The 21,114-nt window shown below is 43.7% G+C and overlaps 1 protein-coding gene across 4 annotated transcripts in view; it reads left to right on the top strand.

Moving 5' to 3' along the window:
- The window catches only part of LOC148480648 (interleukin-1 receptor type 1-like), a 75,387-nt gene that overhangs the window by 30,375 nt on the left and 23,898 nt on the right, over positions 1-21,114 (top strand). Inside the window, exons 3-8 of one of the 4 annotated variants that reach the window (XM_088454172.1) lie at positions 3,839-3,931; positions 4,504-4,747; positions 5,655-5,832; positions 6,981-7,149; positions 18,113-18,178; positions 18,557-18,680. In XM_088454172.1, the coding sequence (XP_088310298.1) occupies positions 3,839-3,931; positions 4,504-4,747; positions 5,655-5,832; positions 6,981-7,149; positions 18,113-18,178; positions 18,557-18,680 (874 nt within the window). Of the gene's footprint in view, positions 1-3,838; positions 3,932-4,503; positions 4,748-5,651; positions 5,833-6,980; positions 7,150-18,112; positions 18,179-18,556; positions 18,681-21,114 lie in introns of all 4 variants that reach the window. The other 3 variants (XM_088454170.1, XM_088454174.1, XM_088454173.1) reach the window with 3 other exon arrangements.

Genomic DNA, 21,114 nt, shown 5'->3' with positions numbered 1-21,114 from the left:
TCCCTATTTTGTCCTACATCTAGAATACCCATAAATGTCTGTGATGTATATAATCAGTGCAGCGGTAAATCGTGGACCAAGTCAAGTATAATTATAAATGAAAATTTACTGCGCTCTGAAGCAATCAATGAGTTGGTATAAGGCAGCACTTATTCAGATAAAAGGGGTCCTCCTTCTTATATATACAATAGAAAACAAAGAGAAAAAAGTGCGCTCAAATGCTCAACATGGTACAATGTAGCCTGCAATGTAAGCGTGGAGACGCTCAGCTCTCACCGGAGCGAGCGGATAGACATTGAAAAATCCCGGACCCAGTCTCTATAGTGCAAGACTGTTTGATCTGGTGCCCAAAGACTCACAGCAGAAACTGATTGGTTTACTACGCTCGTGCACAGTAGTGCAAGTCTACCAAAAACTTTATACCACACACGGCTCCACACTTCAGGAGAGGTTTGACTTCGGATGAGAAGTCACCCAGAAGAGGGGTGAGTAACAGTGCGGGATGCCGCATACTGTGTCATTCACCAGTTACACTCTGCCACATTACTCACTGACGGTTGCATAGCAACCTCCTGGGAGACGTATGATAGAAGTGTTTAAACAGAGATCATACGGAGAGCCTATCCCTGCAAGAAAGGCTGACCTCCCACAGTGAGACGAGGTGGCTAGGTACTTATATCAATACCATACACTATATGTTTACTCACTGATACTGCATAGCAGAACATAGGGATACGTATGTTATAAGCATAACAGCAGAGAACATACGGAGAGCTTGTCCCTAAAAGATAAGCTGACTCCCCACAGTGACACTAAACATACAGGTGATTAATACTTTACACCTGGTTCCTATTCAGCACCCCCCTGGAAGGTTGAATCTTCATATCAATTTTTATTAATAAATCACTATATTTTTAATGGACTTTATGCACCGTCAATTTATTTAAATTGCAGGCTACATTGTACCATGTTGAGCATTTGAGCGCACTTTTTTTCTCTTTGTTTTCTATTGTATATATAAGAAGGAGGACCCCTTTTATCTGAATAAGTGCTGCCTTATACCAACTCATTGATTGCTTCAGAGCACAGTAAATTTTCATTTATAATTATACTTGACATGAGTCTGTGTCAGAAAAAAGCGCAGGAAAGAGAGAAGCAGTTGTTCCAGGAGATATGAGAAAGTGTTCTAGCTTTGATTGAAATAATGGAGGATCTTGAGGTTTGCCTTGAGTTTTACGGCAAATGCATTTCCTTTCTTTTGTCTTTCGATAAATTCCAGTGCAGAGATAGCAAAATTAGTTCTAAGAGTGTGGCTCCAGCCTTCCCCCCTCCCAAGCACTATTGTTGCAGTTAGTGGTGACATTGGTTCATGGAGATGAAGATCATCATGGCCCAGAATTCATATATATCTATGCTGCTTGAAAAAGGACAGCAAAAATAATATAGATAATGACTTGAAAATTTTAGAACTGTAAGGCAGGTACAGAAAGCCACCACAAGATGGAGCTCCAACACAGCACATATATAGTGAAGGTACAATAATATTTAGCAGCAAAATGGAGAGAGGAGGAAAGCTGGAGAGATTCATATGTGTCCCAGGAGATAGGCAGAGTAGTAAGGCAGGTTAAGATGAGATAGCACACAGTACCTTTGAGGATCCTATAGATGCAGCAATAACCTAGATGGTAGGTGAGCTGTAGTTGAAAATAGCTTCCCTCAGCAAGTGTAATCGATGTGCAAACTGGACATCCTCCCTTCTGGGTGTCAGGCCATGCCCCCAGAACAGGAGACACCAGCGGGGTTGCAGGGGTCACTAGAAGGGAGGGTATCAATCAAGTGCAGCATGCGGCACACACAGTGCTGATGAAAGGTGGGTGTGTCTGCAGGGTCTCGGTGGGGGGGAGAAGAGGCAGTCTCTGGCAGGGTCCGGCAGCTTCTCCACCTCATCCATGGCCACATATCTCCCAACTGTCCCACATCCAGCGGGACAGTCCCATTTTTCTGGGACTGTCCCGCTGTCCCACCCACGGGCCACAGTGTCCCACAGTGGGGGGGGGGAAGTTGGGGAGCGCACAAACTGCTGCTCTGAATAGCAAAGCAGGGGGTGCGCGGGAGGACAGATGCCGAGCGCATGCGCACGGCATCTGTTCTCTTGTGTACGGGCTGCCCAGCACCTTGGAGAGTGCTGGGCACGCCCCCAAAGTGACAAAAACGGGGGAAGCCATGAGGCTCCGCCCCTTTTCCAGTACGCTCCACCCCTTTTGTGCAAACTACGCCTCTTTTCGGCTGTGCGTGCCTTCGGCGCGTGACCTGTCCCTCTTTGGGAGGTTAAAATGTTGGGAGGTATGCGGCCACCAGAGAGGGAGAGCCATGAAGCTCCGATGCTGAGGAGGGTAACTTGGGTCCAGCTGAGCGGTCCACCAGAACATCAGGCTGCCCAGAGCCGAAGATGAGGCTGCAGCCGCAACAGTGTCCTGGAGTAGGCCTCTGCTGGTGGGATTGTGCTCCCGAGGACAGGGGCACACCCCCGGAGCAGGATTAATAAATTCAAATTGCAGTCCTCTCGCGCAGTAGGGTGCAGGAATCACATAGAATGGATCAAGGTGCCTCTGTAAGTGTAAAATAGCTCACTATTTAGGGAGCTAATGTGGAGCTGAGAGGAAAGCATCCACCATCTTGGGCCACCAAGCCACTCCCCTCGAATTATGTATTTTTGTTAATGTACTGGTATAATTCTGGCCCCCCACAGATCAATAGGATGCTAATTCCTATGACACAGGATAAATATTTAGTGTAGGGGCTATAGGAGGCCTTTTGGTTAAAGTCCTGTCATAATAGCACCGGTGACTGAATTAAGAGTCAGGCCAGGTTTTCCACTAGCTTGTTAACAAAGTCAGGAGTCCTAACCAAATTTGTCTGAGGTAGAGCCATTCTATACATAGTTGCCTACTTTTTGAGTCTCTCCTCCGTAATGAAGATTCACCACAGCAGCAGCAGTCCCACTAAAGTGAGAGTTTTTAGAAGTTGAGATGTTGCCCATAGCAACCAATCAGATTCTACTTAACATTTAACTAATACCTCTAGAAGATAATTGCTAGAATCTCATTGATTGCTATAGGCAATATCCCCAATTCAAAAAACTCTCACTTTAGTAAATATACCCCCTAGTGCGCAAAGATTCTTCTTGGAAATCCTGGATAGAGGAGGAGTCAATTTGCCTTTGGAAACTGGATACAGGACTACTTCCAATCTTTAATAAGAAAGGTTGATAATGGAGATTGCATGTGTTGGGATCTATCTATGCTGCTAGTAGCTGATGCTGAACTGCTTATTATTCTATAAGTTTTTCCAGATTTTGATCAAATAATTTGCATGAACTTGCTGCACATAACATAAGAGAGGAAATGTCTAGATGGTTAACGTCCTTACCTCTGTTTACTTTGACACTACAAATAGCATAGATGCCTTGACAAATGTTGTCAGAATTTGGGTAAAAAAAAATCCACAGTGGCAAGTAATGCTGCTACTGGTGGCTGAATTACTTTGACACAAACAACTCCAGCTTCCTGAATTTTATCAACTTGGTCTTGTCCAATACGTTCATCATCAACATCCTCATTAGTTTCAGATACACAGTTATCACCCTGTGCAAGGCAGTTACAGTAACATTCATAGAACAAACCTTTTTTTCATTGTTTTTATTTTTTGTGAAAGCTATGTTATCCAGTTAGCCAATATATTACATTTATGAAACAATTTAAGTACACGTTTTCTTTTACTGTCTTCATAATTTGAGATTAATTGATATTTAAGATAAAGTAGGTAATCGTTTTTTCAGGGTGTGAAATATATTACCGCCGGGCGCATGGCCAGCGGTTCAACTCCCGACAGCGGCTGCCCGACAACGGAGGAAATCCCGATCGTCCTAAAGGTAAGTATTTACTAACCTAACCCCCCTAACCCTCCTTAGGGGTGCCTAACCCTAACCGCCCCCCCGTGCCTAACCCTAATCCCCCCTCTAAGTGCCTAGACCTAACCCCCCTTCCCGGCTGCCTAAACCTAAGTCCCCCGGGGCGGTGCCTAACCCTAACCTCCCCCCAGGGGTGCCTAACCCTAACCCTCCCTCCCCCCTAGCCTAACCCTAACCTCCCGGGGGGTGCCTAACCCTAAGTCTCCCCCCCCCGGAGCCCTAAACCTAACCCTCCCCCCCGCGGCTGTCCGCTGTGGTGCCCGGCATCCGCTCGATCGGGGTGCTGGGGTGCCGGTCTCCCGATGTCGGGCAAATTACAGGCGTCTACATTTAGACGCCTGTCATTTGTCCCTAGTCGGGATAAAGTAGTCTGGAAGCCGGCAGTCGGCATTTAAACCGTCGGGTTCCAGACTACATCCCGTTTTTTCATAAGGCATTTAGAGATCTGCCTGCCTGATCAATGTACCATTTATGTTATGTAGTTATTGTGTATTGTTATACACATAATACTTTTTGCATGATTTGCTTTGTAGAGCTGTGTGAAGATTATGGAGAGGCGCCTGAGACAAAAATTGTTGCGGATGGCCAGCCTTTTTATGTACCCTGCCCACTTCAAGACTTAATAGACAAAAACAATTTCAATGTAACCTGGTTTAAAAATGGCTCACAAACCAAAATCACCTCAGACATGCAAATGAGAGTTCATCAGGATCAAAGTTACCTCAAGTTTATCCCTGCAATGCTGAATGATACAGACTACTACTCATGCATGCTGGGGTAAGACTGTTGTCTGACAATTGATCAGTGTCGTGTACAGTTAGGTCTTGGAATAGTTAAAGTCAGTTGTGATACATGTTACATACTTTAGTGTTAATATAATTTCCAGATATAGTCCAGCATCACTATTAAGCAGACAAAAGCAATGTTGCTATTATTCAAAAAATAAAGTCAAGTTATTTATTTTTTGGTATACTAATTACAAAAATTCTAAAGTTAATATTGCATACTTCATGAAGTCTGTTGTCAATCACAAATAAAGCAAGCCAATACATATAGTGATAGAAATTACACATTTCTAAACCTAGCCCACTCAAATAAATGCTAATTAATGTAATTTATTCTATGTTGCTCAAACAACAGACTCCATTATTGCTTGATAAATTAGCAGAGTAGGCAAAATACACATTTTCACCATATAGATTAGCAAAGAACCAACTGTCAACTTTATAAATAGGTATCACGTTTAAAATGTTCTTTTCTGATTACATTTTCATTAATTGTAAATAAATAAAATGATATAGTTCCAGGGATAAAACACAATAACTTACAATAGAGATTCCCATATTATGAATTGTTTTAAGACATATCAATAAAGATTTATTGCATGTTAATTAATATATAGAAAAACACATAAGAAATAAGCAGTGCACTACAATATGGATCTCTTCTAGTTCTTCCTTGTAGTAGAAAACACAATTTACCTTCAGGAATGTTGAGAATCTACCATATCTGAAATGTATCATACACCATACAAATCATTTGCTCTACATTTAAAACCCCAAAACCCAATATAATGCTGCTGCTTAGTAAGTAGACAACCAGACACTGAGGGGTAAATAGTGATTTCATACAGTAACTAGTGATTCTTTGGTTTACAGTACTTTTTTCTTCTCATTAAAAGCAGAAGTTTTACATACTGCAAACAGATGCTGACAAAAGTAAAAGTATTTAAAAATGACGATGGACTGTGTTACAATCATGCCAGAGTGTACCTTTATAATCCCACTTTGGACCGTCCACCTACAATTGAATGTCCAGACATAGACAACTTTGAAAAGAGGTCACAGATAAAATGGTTTAAGGTAATAATTATTTTATTTCCTAAAATTAAATATTTAGAAATACACAATGCACATTTCAGTGCTATTATTAATGTATTCATTTCAAATAAGTGTGCCATAGGCTACTTTGCTTTATTTCTGAGTTGTAGACATAGTAGTATACTGTACCGTTACATAAATATGCTGGAATGTTATTGTGCTGTACCTGAAGTTGGGCCTAGGAGTAAATGTATTAGGAATAAAAAACATCAGCCATTTGCAGTGTTTATTACAATTGTCCCAGGAGTCACATCAGCAATAGGATATACATCTAGCAGGGAACCACAACGAAGAATTTTAGCATCACATTGAAATACAATGGTACGAAGCATCCTGCTTATCACACTATTGTGTTGTGCAATATATTTATGATTTTCCATATATATATGCGTTTAAGAGACAACCGAGAGATGGGATTCTACATCAAAATCTTTTCCTTATCTTTTTTCTCGGCTGACTGATGAAATTAATTTTTTGGCACAGTACATTTAAGGGAGTTTCTCCTTTGAATTTTATTTATTTTTTTCTAATTATTGACAATATACAATACTGTGCAAAGTTTTAGCCAGGTGTGGAAAAACTGCTGCAAAGTAAAAATGCTTTAAAAAATAGAGGTGTTAATAGTTTATTTTTTATCAATTAACAAAATGCAAAATTAATGAACAGAAGAGAAATCTAAATCAATTCAATATTTGGTGTGACCACCCTTTACCTTCAAAACAGCATCAATTATTTTAGGTACACTTGCAGGGTTTAACACGGGAAAAACCCGTGAAACCCTGCAGTGTAAACGGCGCGATCCGAATCACGGTGACCTGGATCAGGCCACATGCCTGCCGATTGGCCGGCTTCAGTGGCTCTTGGAAATTACGTCATCTCCAAGTGTCCACTTCAACGCCGGAAAAGCCAGGTCCCTGCAGACCCGGCTCCAGTGTGAACGGCGCCAACTCAGGAATATCTCGAGTCTGCGCCAGGGAAATTCCGGGTCTGATCCGGATTGGAACCCTTTTCCAACCTCCGGGTCAGACCCAAAATTACGGTATAAAAGCAGTATTACTTTGCAGCATTTTTTCCACACCTGCCTAAAACTTTTACACAGTACTGTATATATAAACTTTATTTCTGTACAGGAATGCCAGCCTTTGGAACTAGACAGTAGTAAATTTTATGCTAGAAGGGATTTCTTGAATATCAAGAATGTGACATCGCAAGATATCGGGAATTATACATGTGAAGCTACCATCATGCATAATGGTACAGAATATAAAATCTCGCGGACCATTTACTACTCTCCTGAAGGTAATTATGAAAACATATTATATAACATTATTCTAAAATGACCAATTGTTTGACTAGTTATTCTTAAAAATAATATTATGAATATAAATGATACTGCAAACACAAGACAACAGTCTATAAATCACTTGCAGCTCTACATGAGATGTGTCACTCATTTCCCCTTCCTGAATGACTACTAGAGGCCAGAAGGCTCCGAACAAGGCGCTGAATGAGAACCATTCTATTTGGCTATGATTTAATTTTTGGGGACAGATCTATCCTATGTAAACATGGCATACCCACTCATCGGGTTACTCCATGACTAAACTATAGGCGAAATGCATGTCAGAGCGTTTCAGGGACACACGTGTCACTGAAACTCTACCAGCATATTCACATGTATTACTGTTGAATGATAAAGCTAGCCTTTGCTCTGCAATTGATAGTGTGTTGCACTGCTGCATGAGCGGTCTGCCCTGCCTGCTATTAACTACTTGCCTGGCAGGGTCATAATTTTCTGACCACCAGGCAGTTCTTTATCTGCTCTGGTTGTAAAATTGCGACAAGTCAGATAAGCATGAGGGCAGCTGCAGGAAGAGAATATTCCTGCAGCTGCTGCTCTCAGAGAGACCTTCCGGTCCCTCTGCTTGCCAGCACCCTTTCCCCCTGTGTCTGCTGTGCTGCCAATCACTGCTGATCAGTCAGCAAAGCAGGACCCCCCACCCAGCGGCTGCAGAGATTAGCAGCCGCTGGTAAAAAGTAAATTAACCTCCTCCCTCACGCCCCTCACATACCTGGTGCCTGGATCCGGTCTCAAATTGAAAATCACGATGGTCGCGAGGTTTCCGATGTTCCAATGGTGGTTCCGATGTTTGGAAAAAATATTACAAATCTTAAAAAACAAAAATCTTTTTTTTTTTTTACATTTTTATGAAACCATTTTGGATAAGTTAAAATGGATGTTCCTCACCTAATTCACTCATAAAAAAAACACGACAATTTTGAAACGGGTTTTAGAAAAAAAATCGTCAGTTAAGTGGTTAAACAGACACTGCATGCATTATCCTGTGCTTGAGAGATGGAAATCAATGCTACACTAGTTAATGTGCAATATTGTAATTATATACAGTATCTCAACACAATTGCAAATATTATACCTGGCATAGTTGTACTAAGCCTAGGAGAGAGATCAGGTGGAGAGAAAGTACCAACCAATCAGCTCCTAACTGTCACGAAACAGCTCATAACTGTCACGAAACCTATACCTGTGTGGGATTGCAGTGTACTTTTAATTTTTAGTGTGTCTTGAGTGATATCGTTGTCTGTTGGAACCATTTATATAGTTTGTTCAATTGTGCTGATTTTTTACTTGCAATTTTATTATATAGATTGTATTTGTAAAGATAATATATGTGTAAATGATATCTGTTTACTGTTATACCTGATATTTAAATGATTTTTGTGTACAAATCCATAGAACATACTTTGAACTAATTGATCCACACCGGTGAATATATTGGGCAATCAGTGAACCTGTTGCTGATTGGCTTTCACCCACTTAAATAAGGATCCAGCAAGCATTCCCTTATAACCCTCTGATGAAACCTTCACTGTATATTAAAGGACAAACACGTTAGGAGTAGGACTGGTAAAACTGCTCTGGGACTCTCTGCTCCAAGGTTGCTAAAGGTCCCTGATTGCTGAAAAACACTTCTAGCATCTGGGGATAGTGGCCCTCATTCAGAGGCGGTCGGAGGATGCAAGCGGTCGCCCAGAAACTGGGCGGCCGCTTGCATCCTGACCGCCCGCCTATGTTTTGGTCGTTAGGCTGTGGGTTTACACCCACAGCTCTAACGACCGCTCGGGTGATGGTCGCGATGGTCAGAGACCATCGCGACCATCGGGGCTTACGACGAGACCCTAGGGTAGGGTCTCACTTGTCGTAAGCCCCGGAGAGCTTCTGGCTCTGTCAGAGCCGGAAGCTCTCCACTGACATCACTAGTGATGTCAGTGGGGCCTCCCCCAAACGGTAGGCGTTCCCTCCGTTTGGGCTGCCACCCCCCCGGCCCGCCTTCCAAATGGGGCGAGCTGTCAATCAACATCGACAGCTCACCCCCTTTGGAAATAGACCCGCTACGACCGGCGCTGTCGGTCGTAGCGGGTCTCACGCATGCGCACGAGGGAGCCGGCTCCCTCGTGCGCATGCGCACTGGCCAAACTTCGAGGCGGCCGTGTGGTCGTACAACGTACGGCCGCCTCTGAATAAGGTCCAGTGTCTACTTGGAGGTTGCTGCTTAAACAATGAGATGCTGGCAGTGACATATTGGATATAAGCAGGGGTAAGAAATATACTACTAAACCCCCTGATATGCTGATCTGTTATAATTGTGACAGAGTGCAGGAGGTTGAGCTTAGCACTCGCATGCATACACTAAACTAGCGCTCTCCCTCTGTTAGCATTGCAACTTACCATCAGTGTACTCCCTGGAATCTGTGACACAGGGTTGAGCACAACGCTGTTTCAGAAACCCATCTGCACCTTTATCTGTGTACACATACGGCTCTAACTGTGACCTATTGTTGCCAATTGGTAATACTTATACCTGGATCAAAAACATTTGTGGATTTGTAAAAGACTATGGGCGGGATGCACCAAAGGGAGAAATGCGGTCAAACCCTGAAAATGCGGGTTTGACCTCATTTCTCATATGCACCAAGCCCCGGAGTGCGAAGCATTCTGGGACATGTTTGCAGTGGGTAACACCATCTTCCCGATGGCATTACCCTATAGAAGCCTATGGGCTTCTATCGGGAGGGTGTTTTGAGAGGGATCCAATTGTATCCCTCCCAGCAGCCCCCACAGCGCATGCATCCTTCTGCGCATGTGCTGAATGATGCAAGAGGGGCTTCAGAGGGGCTTCTGGGTCATAGACCTGAAAGTCTCTCCATCGCAATGGGCCACTCTTACCGAGAGAGCAGTCCTTTGCAGTGTTCGTAATGCATGCAAAGAGCAGCAGGATGTATCGCATCCCGAATGCAATGCATCATGCATCCCGCCCTATGTGTTATAATTATTCAATTAACACCTTGGAGCAAGTTATTTAAGGAATGGTTTTAGCATTGTGTTAATACTGTGAACACATTTTGGATATATTATTTTTATATGTCTTTAACTGTTTTTATATAAAATGCACTCCTAGTAGTTAGTATTCTCACTCCTCCTTGTTCTGCATACACAAGAGCCTGTTTGCATTGGATTGCAGGTCCTACTAGTGTCGGAGACACAAACAAATAAACACAGTGACAAATATGCCTGTACACACCACTCTATCTATCTACAACTCTCTCTAATGGTAATTAGTATTTAGCATTTCAGCATGAACTACAGCCCACACCTTACCTCCATCCTTTAATATGTGTGAAATAGCACCTGAAATCATGAGGTAGGACTTAAATGCAATCCAAAACACGCAAGATCCAGTTTTAGATCTGAGATCCAAACTTGGCAAGAAGACCTCAGAACTCGGAACCCTAAAGTTCAGGTGTGTTCGGTTTTCAGCAAAACAGAATTCCCCTTCTCTAATTTTTACTACCTATTCCATGTTACATCTGGCGATAAGCTTGATTGTGGGTTGACTTTCTGGCTTTTACAGACAAGCCTATGTTACAAATATTGCCATGCTGCTTTGGGTTTGGTGTGAAATACTGGCGGCTAAATAGCCACCGACCAAATCCCGACAGCGGCATCCTGATGCATGAAGATCCTGACAGGGCAGGTAAATACCCTAACCCTCCTCCTCTCCCACCTAATCCTAACCATCCCTTAGTGGTGCCTAACCCTAACCTCCCCACCATGTGCCTAACCTTTACCCCCCTATACCCAGGACAGTGATACCCAGCATTTTGCCGACGGTCGGTATTCCGGCGGCAGTACAGGCTTTTTAACTACATCCTGCTGCTTTACCTGTCTAATATCGCCATAACAAGATGATGCAAACAAAACAAAATCATTAAATAAAGCATTTTTTTATCCATTAATGTTTGAATTTTTTTTTTAATTGAATAAAATCTATTTTTGAACTGTATTTTCTATTTTTTTTGCACATTAGTGTAACTAAAATCCCACATCTGCGTTTTGATTCCACTGTACATAGACATATCTACCAAAAATTGACCCTGCTAAGTGAGAAGTTAACTCTTACCTCTCCTGGCCATTATAACCATCGAAGCTGAGTACTGCACAGCTGCCTCTGTAAAAAATATTTTTCTTACATTGTGGCGATAATTGAGAATTTTTTAGCTACAATTAAATTAAAAAAAAAAACTTATTGTCACAATAGGGGTATATATATGGGAAGCAATCGGGAAGCATGGCGGTGTTTCATACCCATTCCATATATATATATTGTGACACAGTCAGGTTAGGGGGTCCCTCTCCTGGGTAGAGGACTCCTTCCTTACACACACAGCAGCTGGGAAACAGTACGCCAGACTGGATTCGAGTACAAGCTGGTCGGCGCCAGTCTTTATTGTGCAATGTCAGAAATAACATAAAGGAAACAAAACATAACTCCTAGCCCTGTCGGGGCACTAACTTCACAGGTGGTTCCCTCACTACCAGAACCTGGCAGGGCCTAATGCCCTCACCAGCAACAAAGGCACAGCACAACACTCACAGGTTTTTCCAGTGTCTCTGAGCAAACTCCCTGTCTGCTCTCCCAGGTGAGACACTCAGCCCTATACACACTAGGCTTATATTGGCCACTCTCAGGTGGAAACCCTAACAAGCCTGTTACCAGGCTGCAAGGCCCAAAACCTGGAGCGGCCGTGGGTGGAGCCCTCCCTCTCCTCTCACCCACAACCCCCAAGTCCCAAACCGGCTTTTCAAAAAGCCGAGACTCAAGCCTGCTACACTGCAGACTTTCTTCTGTGGATTTAAAACACATAAGACAGGAATCTGGGATAAATGTCCCTGTCACAGACCACTTTACCAGTGATCCTATCACATATCCCCTCCCTTTATTTCGACCTATGGGGCGGAACAACTGAAGCCCCCAAACAATGAACGCGGGACAACGCGTCTGCTTTAGACAACAGGCCCCCTGGCCTGTGTTCCACTGAAAATTTAAAAGTTTGTAACGCCAAGAACCACCTCGTAATTCTCGCATTACTGTCCTTATTCTCGGACATCGACTTCAAAGGGGCATGATCAGTGATCAATTTGAACTTTCTTCCAACCAATCAATTTTGAAACACTGTTCAACTTTCGGAAGTCATTGCAGAAATGCACACTCCCGTCGGGCTTTGGAATCAACTCAACGGAACTTGACCATTCACTATGTGATTCTTCAATAACCCCTAACTCTAGCATATTTTTAATTTCTTTCGACACCGACTCTCTTTGTGCTACTGGTAACCTATAGGGCTTTAGATTAACTTTAACCCCTGGGTCAGTGATGATGTCATGTTTAACGACCGAGGTTTTCCCAGGTACGTCAGAGAACAGCACCCTATTTCTGATCAGAAACTCTTTGACCTCTTGTTGTTGAATTGCCGACAGGGTTTTTGCCACTGTCACTTCGGGAACTAAGGCCCCTGGACTTACTGGAGGGGCTCGGACGGCCGACAGTACCGTTCGATATTTCCAGGGCTTTAACAGATTTATATGGTATATTTGTTCCGGCTTTCTTTTCCCCGGCTGGTAAACTTTGTAATTGACCTGTCCCACTCTTTCTAAGATTTCAAAGGGCCCTTGCCATTTAGCCAAAAGTTTATTTTTCCCCGTGGGAACCAATACTAACACTCTGTCCCCAGGAGCAAAGCTGCGTAACCGAGCATTGCGGTTGTATACCCTCGGCTGTGCCTGTTGAGCCTGTTCCAGGTGCTCTCTCACTATCGGCACCTCTATAATAGGCAATGGAACTAGTTGACCCTTAAAACGTGGTCTAGGAGCATGATACTGACACTCAGGGCAGGATGCGCAAAAGTCAGATACCTCTTTATGGAGCCCGGGCCAGAAAAACCTCTGCACTATTCGCTCAGTGGTTTTCTCTACCCCTAGATGGCCTGCCGTTATATGACCATGGGCCAGATCCAACACTGTTCTTCTGTAGGCTTTGGGAAGTATTAGTTGTTCCACAACATCTTCCCCCTTCTTAGTCACCTGATATAACAAATCCTGACACATTGCCATGTGGGGATAGGACAAAGGACTATCAGGGTCTATGGGTTTACCATCAACTACTTTCACATTCTCCCTGGCTTTTACCAAAGTAGGGTCATTCAACTGCTCCACGGCAAAGACCTCTCTTCTGACCTCTAAATCAGGCAGACGATCACCTGGCCCAACAACACTTCCCACCTCAATGGGAGGCACATCAGTTGGCGGGCCACCGTCACGCTCCGCATTCTCTAGTTCGCCAATCATAGTAGAAAAAGGGAATAACTCTGACTCAGAAGAAACTCTCTCCTCTACTACATCGACAACCTTCTCAAATGGACCGGGGTTGTTCACTTCTGGAACAAAACGACTTTCCCACAACTTCCAGAAGTGAGCAAAGTCTCTCCCCAATATTGCATCGTACATCAGACCATGCACCAAACCCACAGAAACTATAGCCGAACCACATGGTGTCTCGATGTTCACCTCGGCAGTACCATAATATCGAGTAGCCCCATGTATGCAGGTCACACCAACAGTTTTCCCTTTATGCCTCAAGGGGTTCACCAGCTCAGCTTTCATAAGTGTCACCAAGCTACCAGAGTCTAACAGTGCCTCTATTCGGTTGCCATCTACAGTGAGTACACACATGTGCTTATCAGTCTCAGCCTGCCGGTCAGCCGTACAGGCTGTCTGTGCAAAGAAAGACGCCCTGCGGTAGACATGAGCAGTATCACATATCATAGGTTCAGTTGTAAGTGAACAATTAGCGGCAATATGGCCGAAGTCACCACACCGGAAACACTGAATCATATTAATGTCTAGTCGTTTACGAGGCAAGAACCTTCCTGGCCTGGCAGGCCTGTCTCCAGGTTCTACACCCTCAGTCTTGGGTACATTCCACCGCCCAGCACCCTTCCCCCCTGGAACAGTCTTACCAGTGTCTGTGGGAGTTCGCCGGTGCGCCATCGGGGCTCAGTGGGGGGATACTCATCAGCTCCTCAGCCGCCACGTACCTCTCCACCAGCTCGACCAACTGATCCGTGGACTTAGGGTCTGCATGGCTCACCCACTTGCGCAGAGTCGCAGGTAACGATTGCAGGTACCGGTCCATCACAACCCTTTCCACGATCTGTGGTCCCGTCAGCGTCTCAGGCTGTAGCCATTTTGAGGACAGATGGACGAGGTCATGCATCTGCGATCATGGAGGCTTGTCCATATGGAACTCCCAGCGGTGGACCCGTTGGGCACGAACAAAGGAGGTGACTCCCAAGCGAGTTAGGATCTCCTGTTTTAGCTTTTTATAGTCCTTGGCATCAGCCAGGCATAAGTCGAAATATGCTTTTTGTGGCTCCCCAGACAAAAAAGGTGCCACCAGACTTGCCCACTGCTCCTTGGGCCAACTCTCCCTTTCGGCCATTCTTTAAAATGCGGCAAGATAGGCCTTCACATCATTGCCCGAAGTCAACTTTTGGAGGAAGTGACTGGCTCGTACGGAGTGAGTGGTGGTGGGAGGACCAGTATTAACATCTCTGGGCCGGGCGACCAGGTGCTGTACCTCCTCTTTTATGGCCTGGCTGTTTTCCGCTAAGGCCTGGCAGGTTTCCTCGATGGCGACCTGTTGTTGCCTGGCGGATTCCTGCTAAAGTTTGTTAGTCTCCTGCTGAGCCCTGGTAGCTTCCTGCTGAGCTGCTGTAGCTTGGAGCAAGGCCTTAATAATTTCCTCCATTTTGTCCTGGGGTGTAGATTGGAAGCTGAACCTTGCCTCTCTGAGCATTGGCTGATGCTTCCTCTATGGGACTCCAAGGACACAGTGTTATTTCCACACTCACAAATTGGGTGTCTGTCCCTTTAATTTTTAAATGGAAAGTTTTCCTCTCGCTGCAACTTCAGTGTGTGTGGATGCCCACATTCTCCACCATATTGTGACACAGTCAGGTTAGGGGGTCCCTCTCCTGGTTAGAGGACTCCTTCCTTACACACACAGCAGCTGGGAAACAGTACGCCAGACTGGATTCGAGTACAAGCTGGTCGGCGCCAGTCTTTATTGTGCAATGTCAGAAATAACATAAAGGAAACAAAACATAACTCCTAGCCCTGTCGGGGCACTAACTTCACAGGTAGTTCCCTCACTACCAGAACCTGGCAGGGCCTAATGCCCTCACCAGCAACAAAGGCACAGCACAACACTCACAGATAGGTTTTTCCAGTGTCTCTGAGCAAACTCCCTGTCTGCTCTCCCAGGTGAGACACTCAGCCCTATACACACTAGGCTTATATTGGCCACTCTCAGGTGGAAACCCTAACAAGCCTGTTACCAGGCTGCAAGGCCCAAAACCTGGAGCGGCCGTGGGTGGAGCCCTCCTTCTCCTCTCACCCACAACCCCCAAGTCCCAAACCGGCTTTTCAAAAAGCCGAGACTCAAGCCTGCTACACTGCAGACTTTCTTCAGGGGATTTAAAACACATAAGACAGGAATCTGGGATAAATGTTCCTGTCACAGACCACTTTACCAGTGATCCTATCACAATATATATATATATATATATATGTATATATATATATACATATATATACACAAGCTAATGCCATCACAGCTGTGATCCGTATTTAGCTGCTGTGCGAAAATATGCAAATGTCGCAGACGCCGAGAATTGTATTGAGACACTCACCTGCGGCTTTGCAAATCCAAGCATCTGCGTACAAAGACGCAGCATCGGTCACAGATCATTACAGTATCACAGTTCTTAGTAACCCTATGACTACTCAGAATGGCCGTGAGAATTAAGATGTCAGAGCCACTTTCTCTGCATACAGGATTGCAGATGCAGGCTGTGAAGCACCCCCAAAATTGTAGCAACACGCCTGTGTTTTTTACTGCCATTCACCATTACCTGCCCCAAACGCTCCCTGCCTGTCAATCACACTGAGTAAAAATTTGCTGCGAGCGACTACAGTAATGTATCTTGAAGCATGCATAGTTCAACTTAGATGCATGCGTAGTTTACCGATAATCACTCAGCTGTGTAAATATCGGCATTGCGTACCTCTCTGAATCAGGCCCAGAGTGTTGTATGATTTCAATAAAAAAAAAAAATATCAATAATATTGAGTACTAATGCCCTGAGGGAATCGGTATGAAATACCGCCGGCCGCATGGTCGGTGGTTCGATTCCCGGCAGCGCCTGGCCGACCAAAGCAGAGTTCCCGACAGTGCTGGAAATCCTGATCGTCGATAGGTAAGTATTGACTAACCTAACCCCCTAACCCTCCTTAGGGGTGCCTAACCCTAATCCCCCCCTTCCCCGCTGCCTAAACCTAAGTCCCCCTGGGGGGTGCCTAACCCTAAGTCCCCCCTGAGGGTGCCTAACCCTAACACTCCCTCCCCCTGGCCTAACCCTAACCCTCCCGGGGGGGTGCCTAGCCCTAAGTCCCCCCCAGGGTGCCCTAAACCTAACGCTCCCCCTCGCAGCTGTCCGCTCGTGGCGCCCAGCATCCCTTCGATCGGGATGCCGGGCGCCGGTCTCCCGGCCTCGGAGAAATGTCAGGCGTCTACATCTAGATGCCTGGCATTTCACCCACGCCGGGATATGACAGTCAGGAAGCCGGCTGCCGGTATTAAGGCAGCCGGCTTCCCGATTGTATACCGCCCTGAAATATTCTCAAAGACCAGCAATGGTGCCCTAAGGGAGGTTTCCAGTTGCTCAGAAATTGTCATGAGCTTAAAACATCACCTCATAAGAAGGTGTAGTATACTGATGCTGGCTGCCAGAAGGTGGGCCGCCCCTTACTTTCATTGTAGTGAAGGCAAGGGCTGTGGTGGGACTCCCTATACTCCATAGTCCACATGCATCATTGCCATAGAGAAGGCAGCATGAGGTCACTATTATGCAGATTTGGACCCCACCTCTGGGGCATTTTAAGAGAGGAGAGGGCCTGTGTGCAGACTCCATGCAGGCCCCCTCCTCTCTGCAGTGCAGTAGGCTCTGGCTTTGTGCCAGAGTCTACTGCGCATGCGCAGGTCTCCGGGCAACTGGCTGCCGTATGCACAAGTCTCTGGAAAAATGGCTGCCCCTCCATTTTCCTGGTGATTTCTGCTGCAGCATTGATGGAGAACTCCAAAGAGGGAGGTATAACCCTGCAGCCATTATAGATATGCCAATGCCCCACTTCTACACAGTTGAGCAGCACCTGAGCATTTCTTCTCCTATAGTGCTTACAACCAACTACCGAAAAAAATTAAGTATCTCTCTGAGGGCTAAATTTTCAAAGGTGAGAGTTTTTAGAAGTGGAGATGTTGCCCATAGCAACCAATCACATTCTAGCTATTATCTTCTAGAAGGTGCTAGTTAAATGTTAAGTAGAATCTGATTGGTTGCTATGGGCAATATCTCCACTTCTAAAAACTATCACCTTAGTAAATTTACCCCAGAGAATTTGAACAGTATCAGCAATTATATCATCACTAACACATTGCATTTATGAATGAAACTATGTATACAACAAATGATTCAGAAAATCCCTTCAGCACTAATAATGTTTAAGGTTCTCCTAGCTGCTGTTTTAATTGAAATGGTGTAGTTTTAAGGAAATTATTAATGAACAAAGAAGGAGAAAAACACTTGTTTTAGAACACCTATAAAACACTTTAAATAATTTAGGTGTTAAAAAGGAGTTTTAACACTAGCAATGTGTTTTCTTTGTTAGTACTGACTAGTTTGGTGAAGCCAAATATTCCAATTTACAGGTATCAGCAAGTTGGAGAATGGGCAAATGATGTATAATCACTGTCACAGAACTTTTTTTTTTGTTTTTAATTTTTAGTTGTACAGTTACCAAGTGAACCTTTTATAATAAATCCAAAGAATAACTTCTTACAAGTGGAAATAGGTGAGTTTTGCCCTGTTGCAAAAGGGTGATTGATTTTTCACAGCATAACTGCCTGATTCCAATCCATTTTAGTACTGTTCTCTGAGCTGATTTCCTTTATTAGGCCTATTGAATTTATATCCTGCAGCTTGCATAGCAACCCCCTAGGTTGATGAAGTAGTAGAACACAGTCGAGGTGGGTGGGCTTTTCCGTAAAGCTACAATTTACTTGGGCTTCTATTTATGCCAGTGCTTATCACTTTATATTTACATTGTACTACAATATAGTATGCTTGTATCCTAAAAGGGTAGCTACTCTGTCATTATCAGTCTACATTAAAGGCTTCCTCAAAAGACCATTATATGTAATTCATTGTTCAACTTGTAACAATTTTGCAGGAGCTGCTATTTCACTAACCTGTGAAGTGCTATTTAGTGGAAACATTTTATTGTATTGGACATTCAATGATTCTGAAATTCCTACATATTCAGACGATGGCAGAGTGGTAATGGGAGAAATGTAGTAAGTATGAGTTACTCATTACTCAAAATTTATTTTGTAAATTTAATATATATATATATATATATATATATATATCACATAGGATCACATGGTATATATGTATATATATATAAGATTACGGGTCGACGGCACCCTATCAAACATAGAAGTCACGCAGGATGTATGATCAACGTTTCGATGTTTATTACATTGTCTTCAGGATGCAAAAAAATGAAAAATTTACTCACTGTAATACCACCACTACACCATGAGCACAGACGGGGCTTCCGGGTCCAGCTCAGCTGCGCCCACAAATGACGTCAACAGCACGCCCGGTTACCTCGGGAACAAGTGAAACTAAAAACAAATATAAATACATCAAAATATAGTATAAAACTGAAATATAATGCAGGATAGTCAGTGATCCAGAGTGTCTGCGAAACAGTTCATTTATATGCACAACACCTCTCATATGTCGGCATTTGTCTCTGAAAGGAATGTCGGACAAACGGGATTGAGTGATGGAAAGTCTGTTGATGCAATCTGGGTAGACTGCGGCATCCCGCTAGTCTCCCTGCTGTATTGAAGATAGAAGAGGGGAAGGGGAAGGAGGGTCCAGTATACTCTCACCGGAGCCCGGGATATTCTTCTTGGAAGTGTCAGCTGGGAAACTGGGGCATAACAGAGGGTCTTCTGACTGGACTGTTTTCCCTAAGGACAAGCTGCTGATGTCCTCCCTCTTGCTGGGTTGTTCGGCAGATGGTACTTCCAGGTGGTAAAATCACGTGACCAGGATTATGCTACGTTCGCTGACTGCGTTCCTTTCCTTCTTGATTAGGTTGTTTTTAGAGGTGGTTTTTAGCAATTGATTTTGTGAGTATTGCCAGTGCTCCAACGCGTTTCAGCCTTATAGGAGAAAGGAGAAACATCGATTAAATCCACCAGACCACTATCTACCAGCAAACGATAGTGTTAGAGTTTTTCTATCATACCCAATGCTGTCTAGATCCTCAGGTGTGCTGTGACTATATTTACTCTCAGTTGTATAAAACAAGACATGAGCTCTCACCTACTACTTTATGTAAAGTGAAGGACACTAGTCACAGGATAGATAGCAGGATAAACACTCACAGCACATATCATTGGCTAGGAGTTTAGACATATAACTAGAGAGAATACTAAGATAGAGGATGGAGCATTATATCATTAGCAAATGTCTTTAATTACTTATTGGGTACCTGGCATGTCGGAACGGAACGATATTTTGTGAAGTATCTAAACGTACACATATGTATTTGTACATTAATTTATTTAATATGTATGTGGAATACTACAGACTTTAGCCGAACTTTACTATCTTTCTTCGCACTCTCATCGGTACTGGCCCGCAGGAGCCGGGCACAGTAGGACCGAAAGCAGATGCACCTATTAAAAGGGATCAATTATTGTCAATATATGTACTCTCATCATTATCTCCTCTGCACGATACCGCTGAAGCATAGAGATATGAAAGCAGATGCATGGCATTCTTGATTCTTTCTTTTCAGTATGACTATTACTCATCTTAATTTTCTGACTGTTATAACTGACACTGAGAAGGTTAACACTCATTAATATCATTCGATGCATGCAGATGAATTAACAGCAGTATTTCACTCCTCAAAGTGTGCAGTTCTTTTATACCCACTATTCTTTCTTTTTTTCTTTCTTTTCGGCAATCCAAATCATAGACAGATATTACCCCATACTATAAGGGGGCAGTCTGGTGATATTCCCAACAGATACTTCATCCTATATGTTTTTTAGAAATATTTTTTGCCTTGACATATGAATACGGCAGTTCATACTTGGAGGACATATTCTGGATCACAATAAGCATTTTAGATGTCTACTAAGTGACAAGAACACGATACATTTGTCCAACAATAGTTTAAGTAACAGTGTGACACTTAAATATACAACCTTTGTGTAATTTGTCTATATATGGTGTTATGTCTATTATGTACGTAAGTTGAAGATTATGTAATAAACTTTGTTTTAATAGATTACATTAAGTTTGTGCCCCCAGCCAGAAGAGTTTTCTTTTCCTTTCTTTTCTTGATTCCATTGTATCTTAACTCTAGGGGAGCACTGCCAATCGTGTATATATAAGTTGATGGCATTAGAATCAGTGACATTTCCAACTACAATTTGAGATTGATCACTTACTGCCACACAACTGTAAACATTTGGCAATACTAATTTGAATTTCTCAAACGCCTGTGCGGGGACACTCTTCTCGTTTCTTCAATATGTCACTTTATAAAGAAAGATGAAAACTCACCCTTTTGGGGTTAAATGCAGGAGTTGGACAGTTTTTACACCAATGTTCTTCGGTGGTTGCAAAAGCCACAGGTGAAGCTCACTCAAGCTGTAGGTACACGGCCCTGAAGTGTCTCATCCGTTCATCTAGGGA

Source organism: Taudactylus pleione, unplaced genomic scaffold, assembly GCF_031769625.1.
Source record: "Taudactylus pleione unplaced genomic scaffold, aTauple2 ptg000609l, whole genome shotgun sequence".
Lineage (NCBI taxonomy): Eukaryota > Metazoa > Chordata > Amphibia > Anura > Myobatrachidae > Taudactylus > Taudactylus pleione.
Note: the sequence above shows the minus strand (reverse complement) of the source record. Positions and strands in the feature narration are given on the sequence as shown.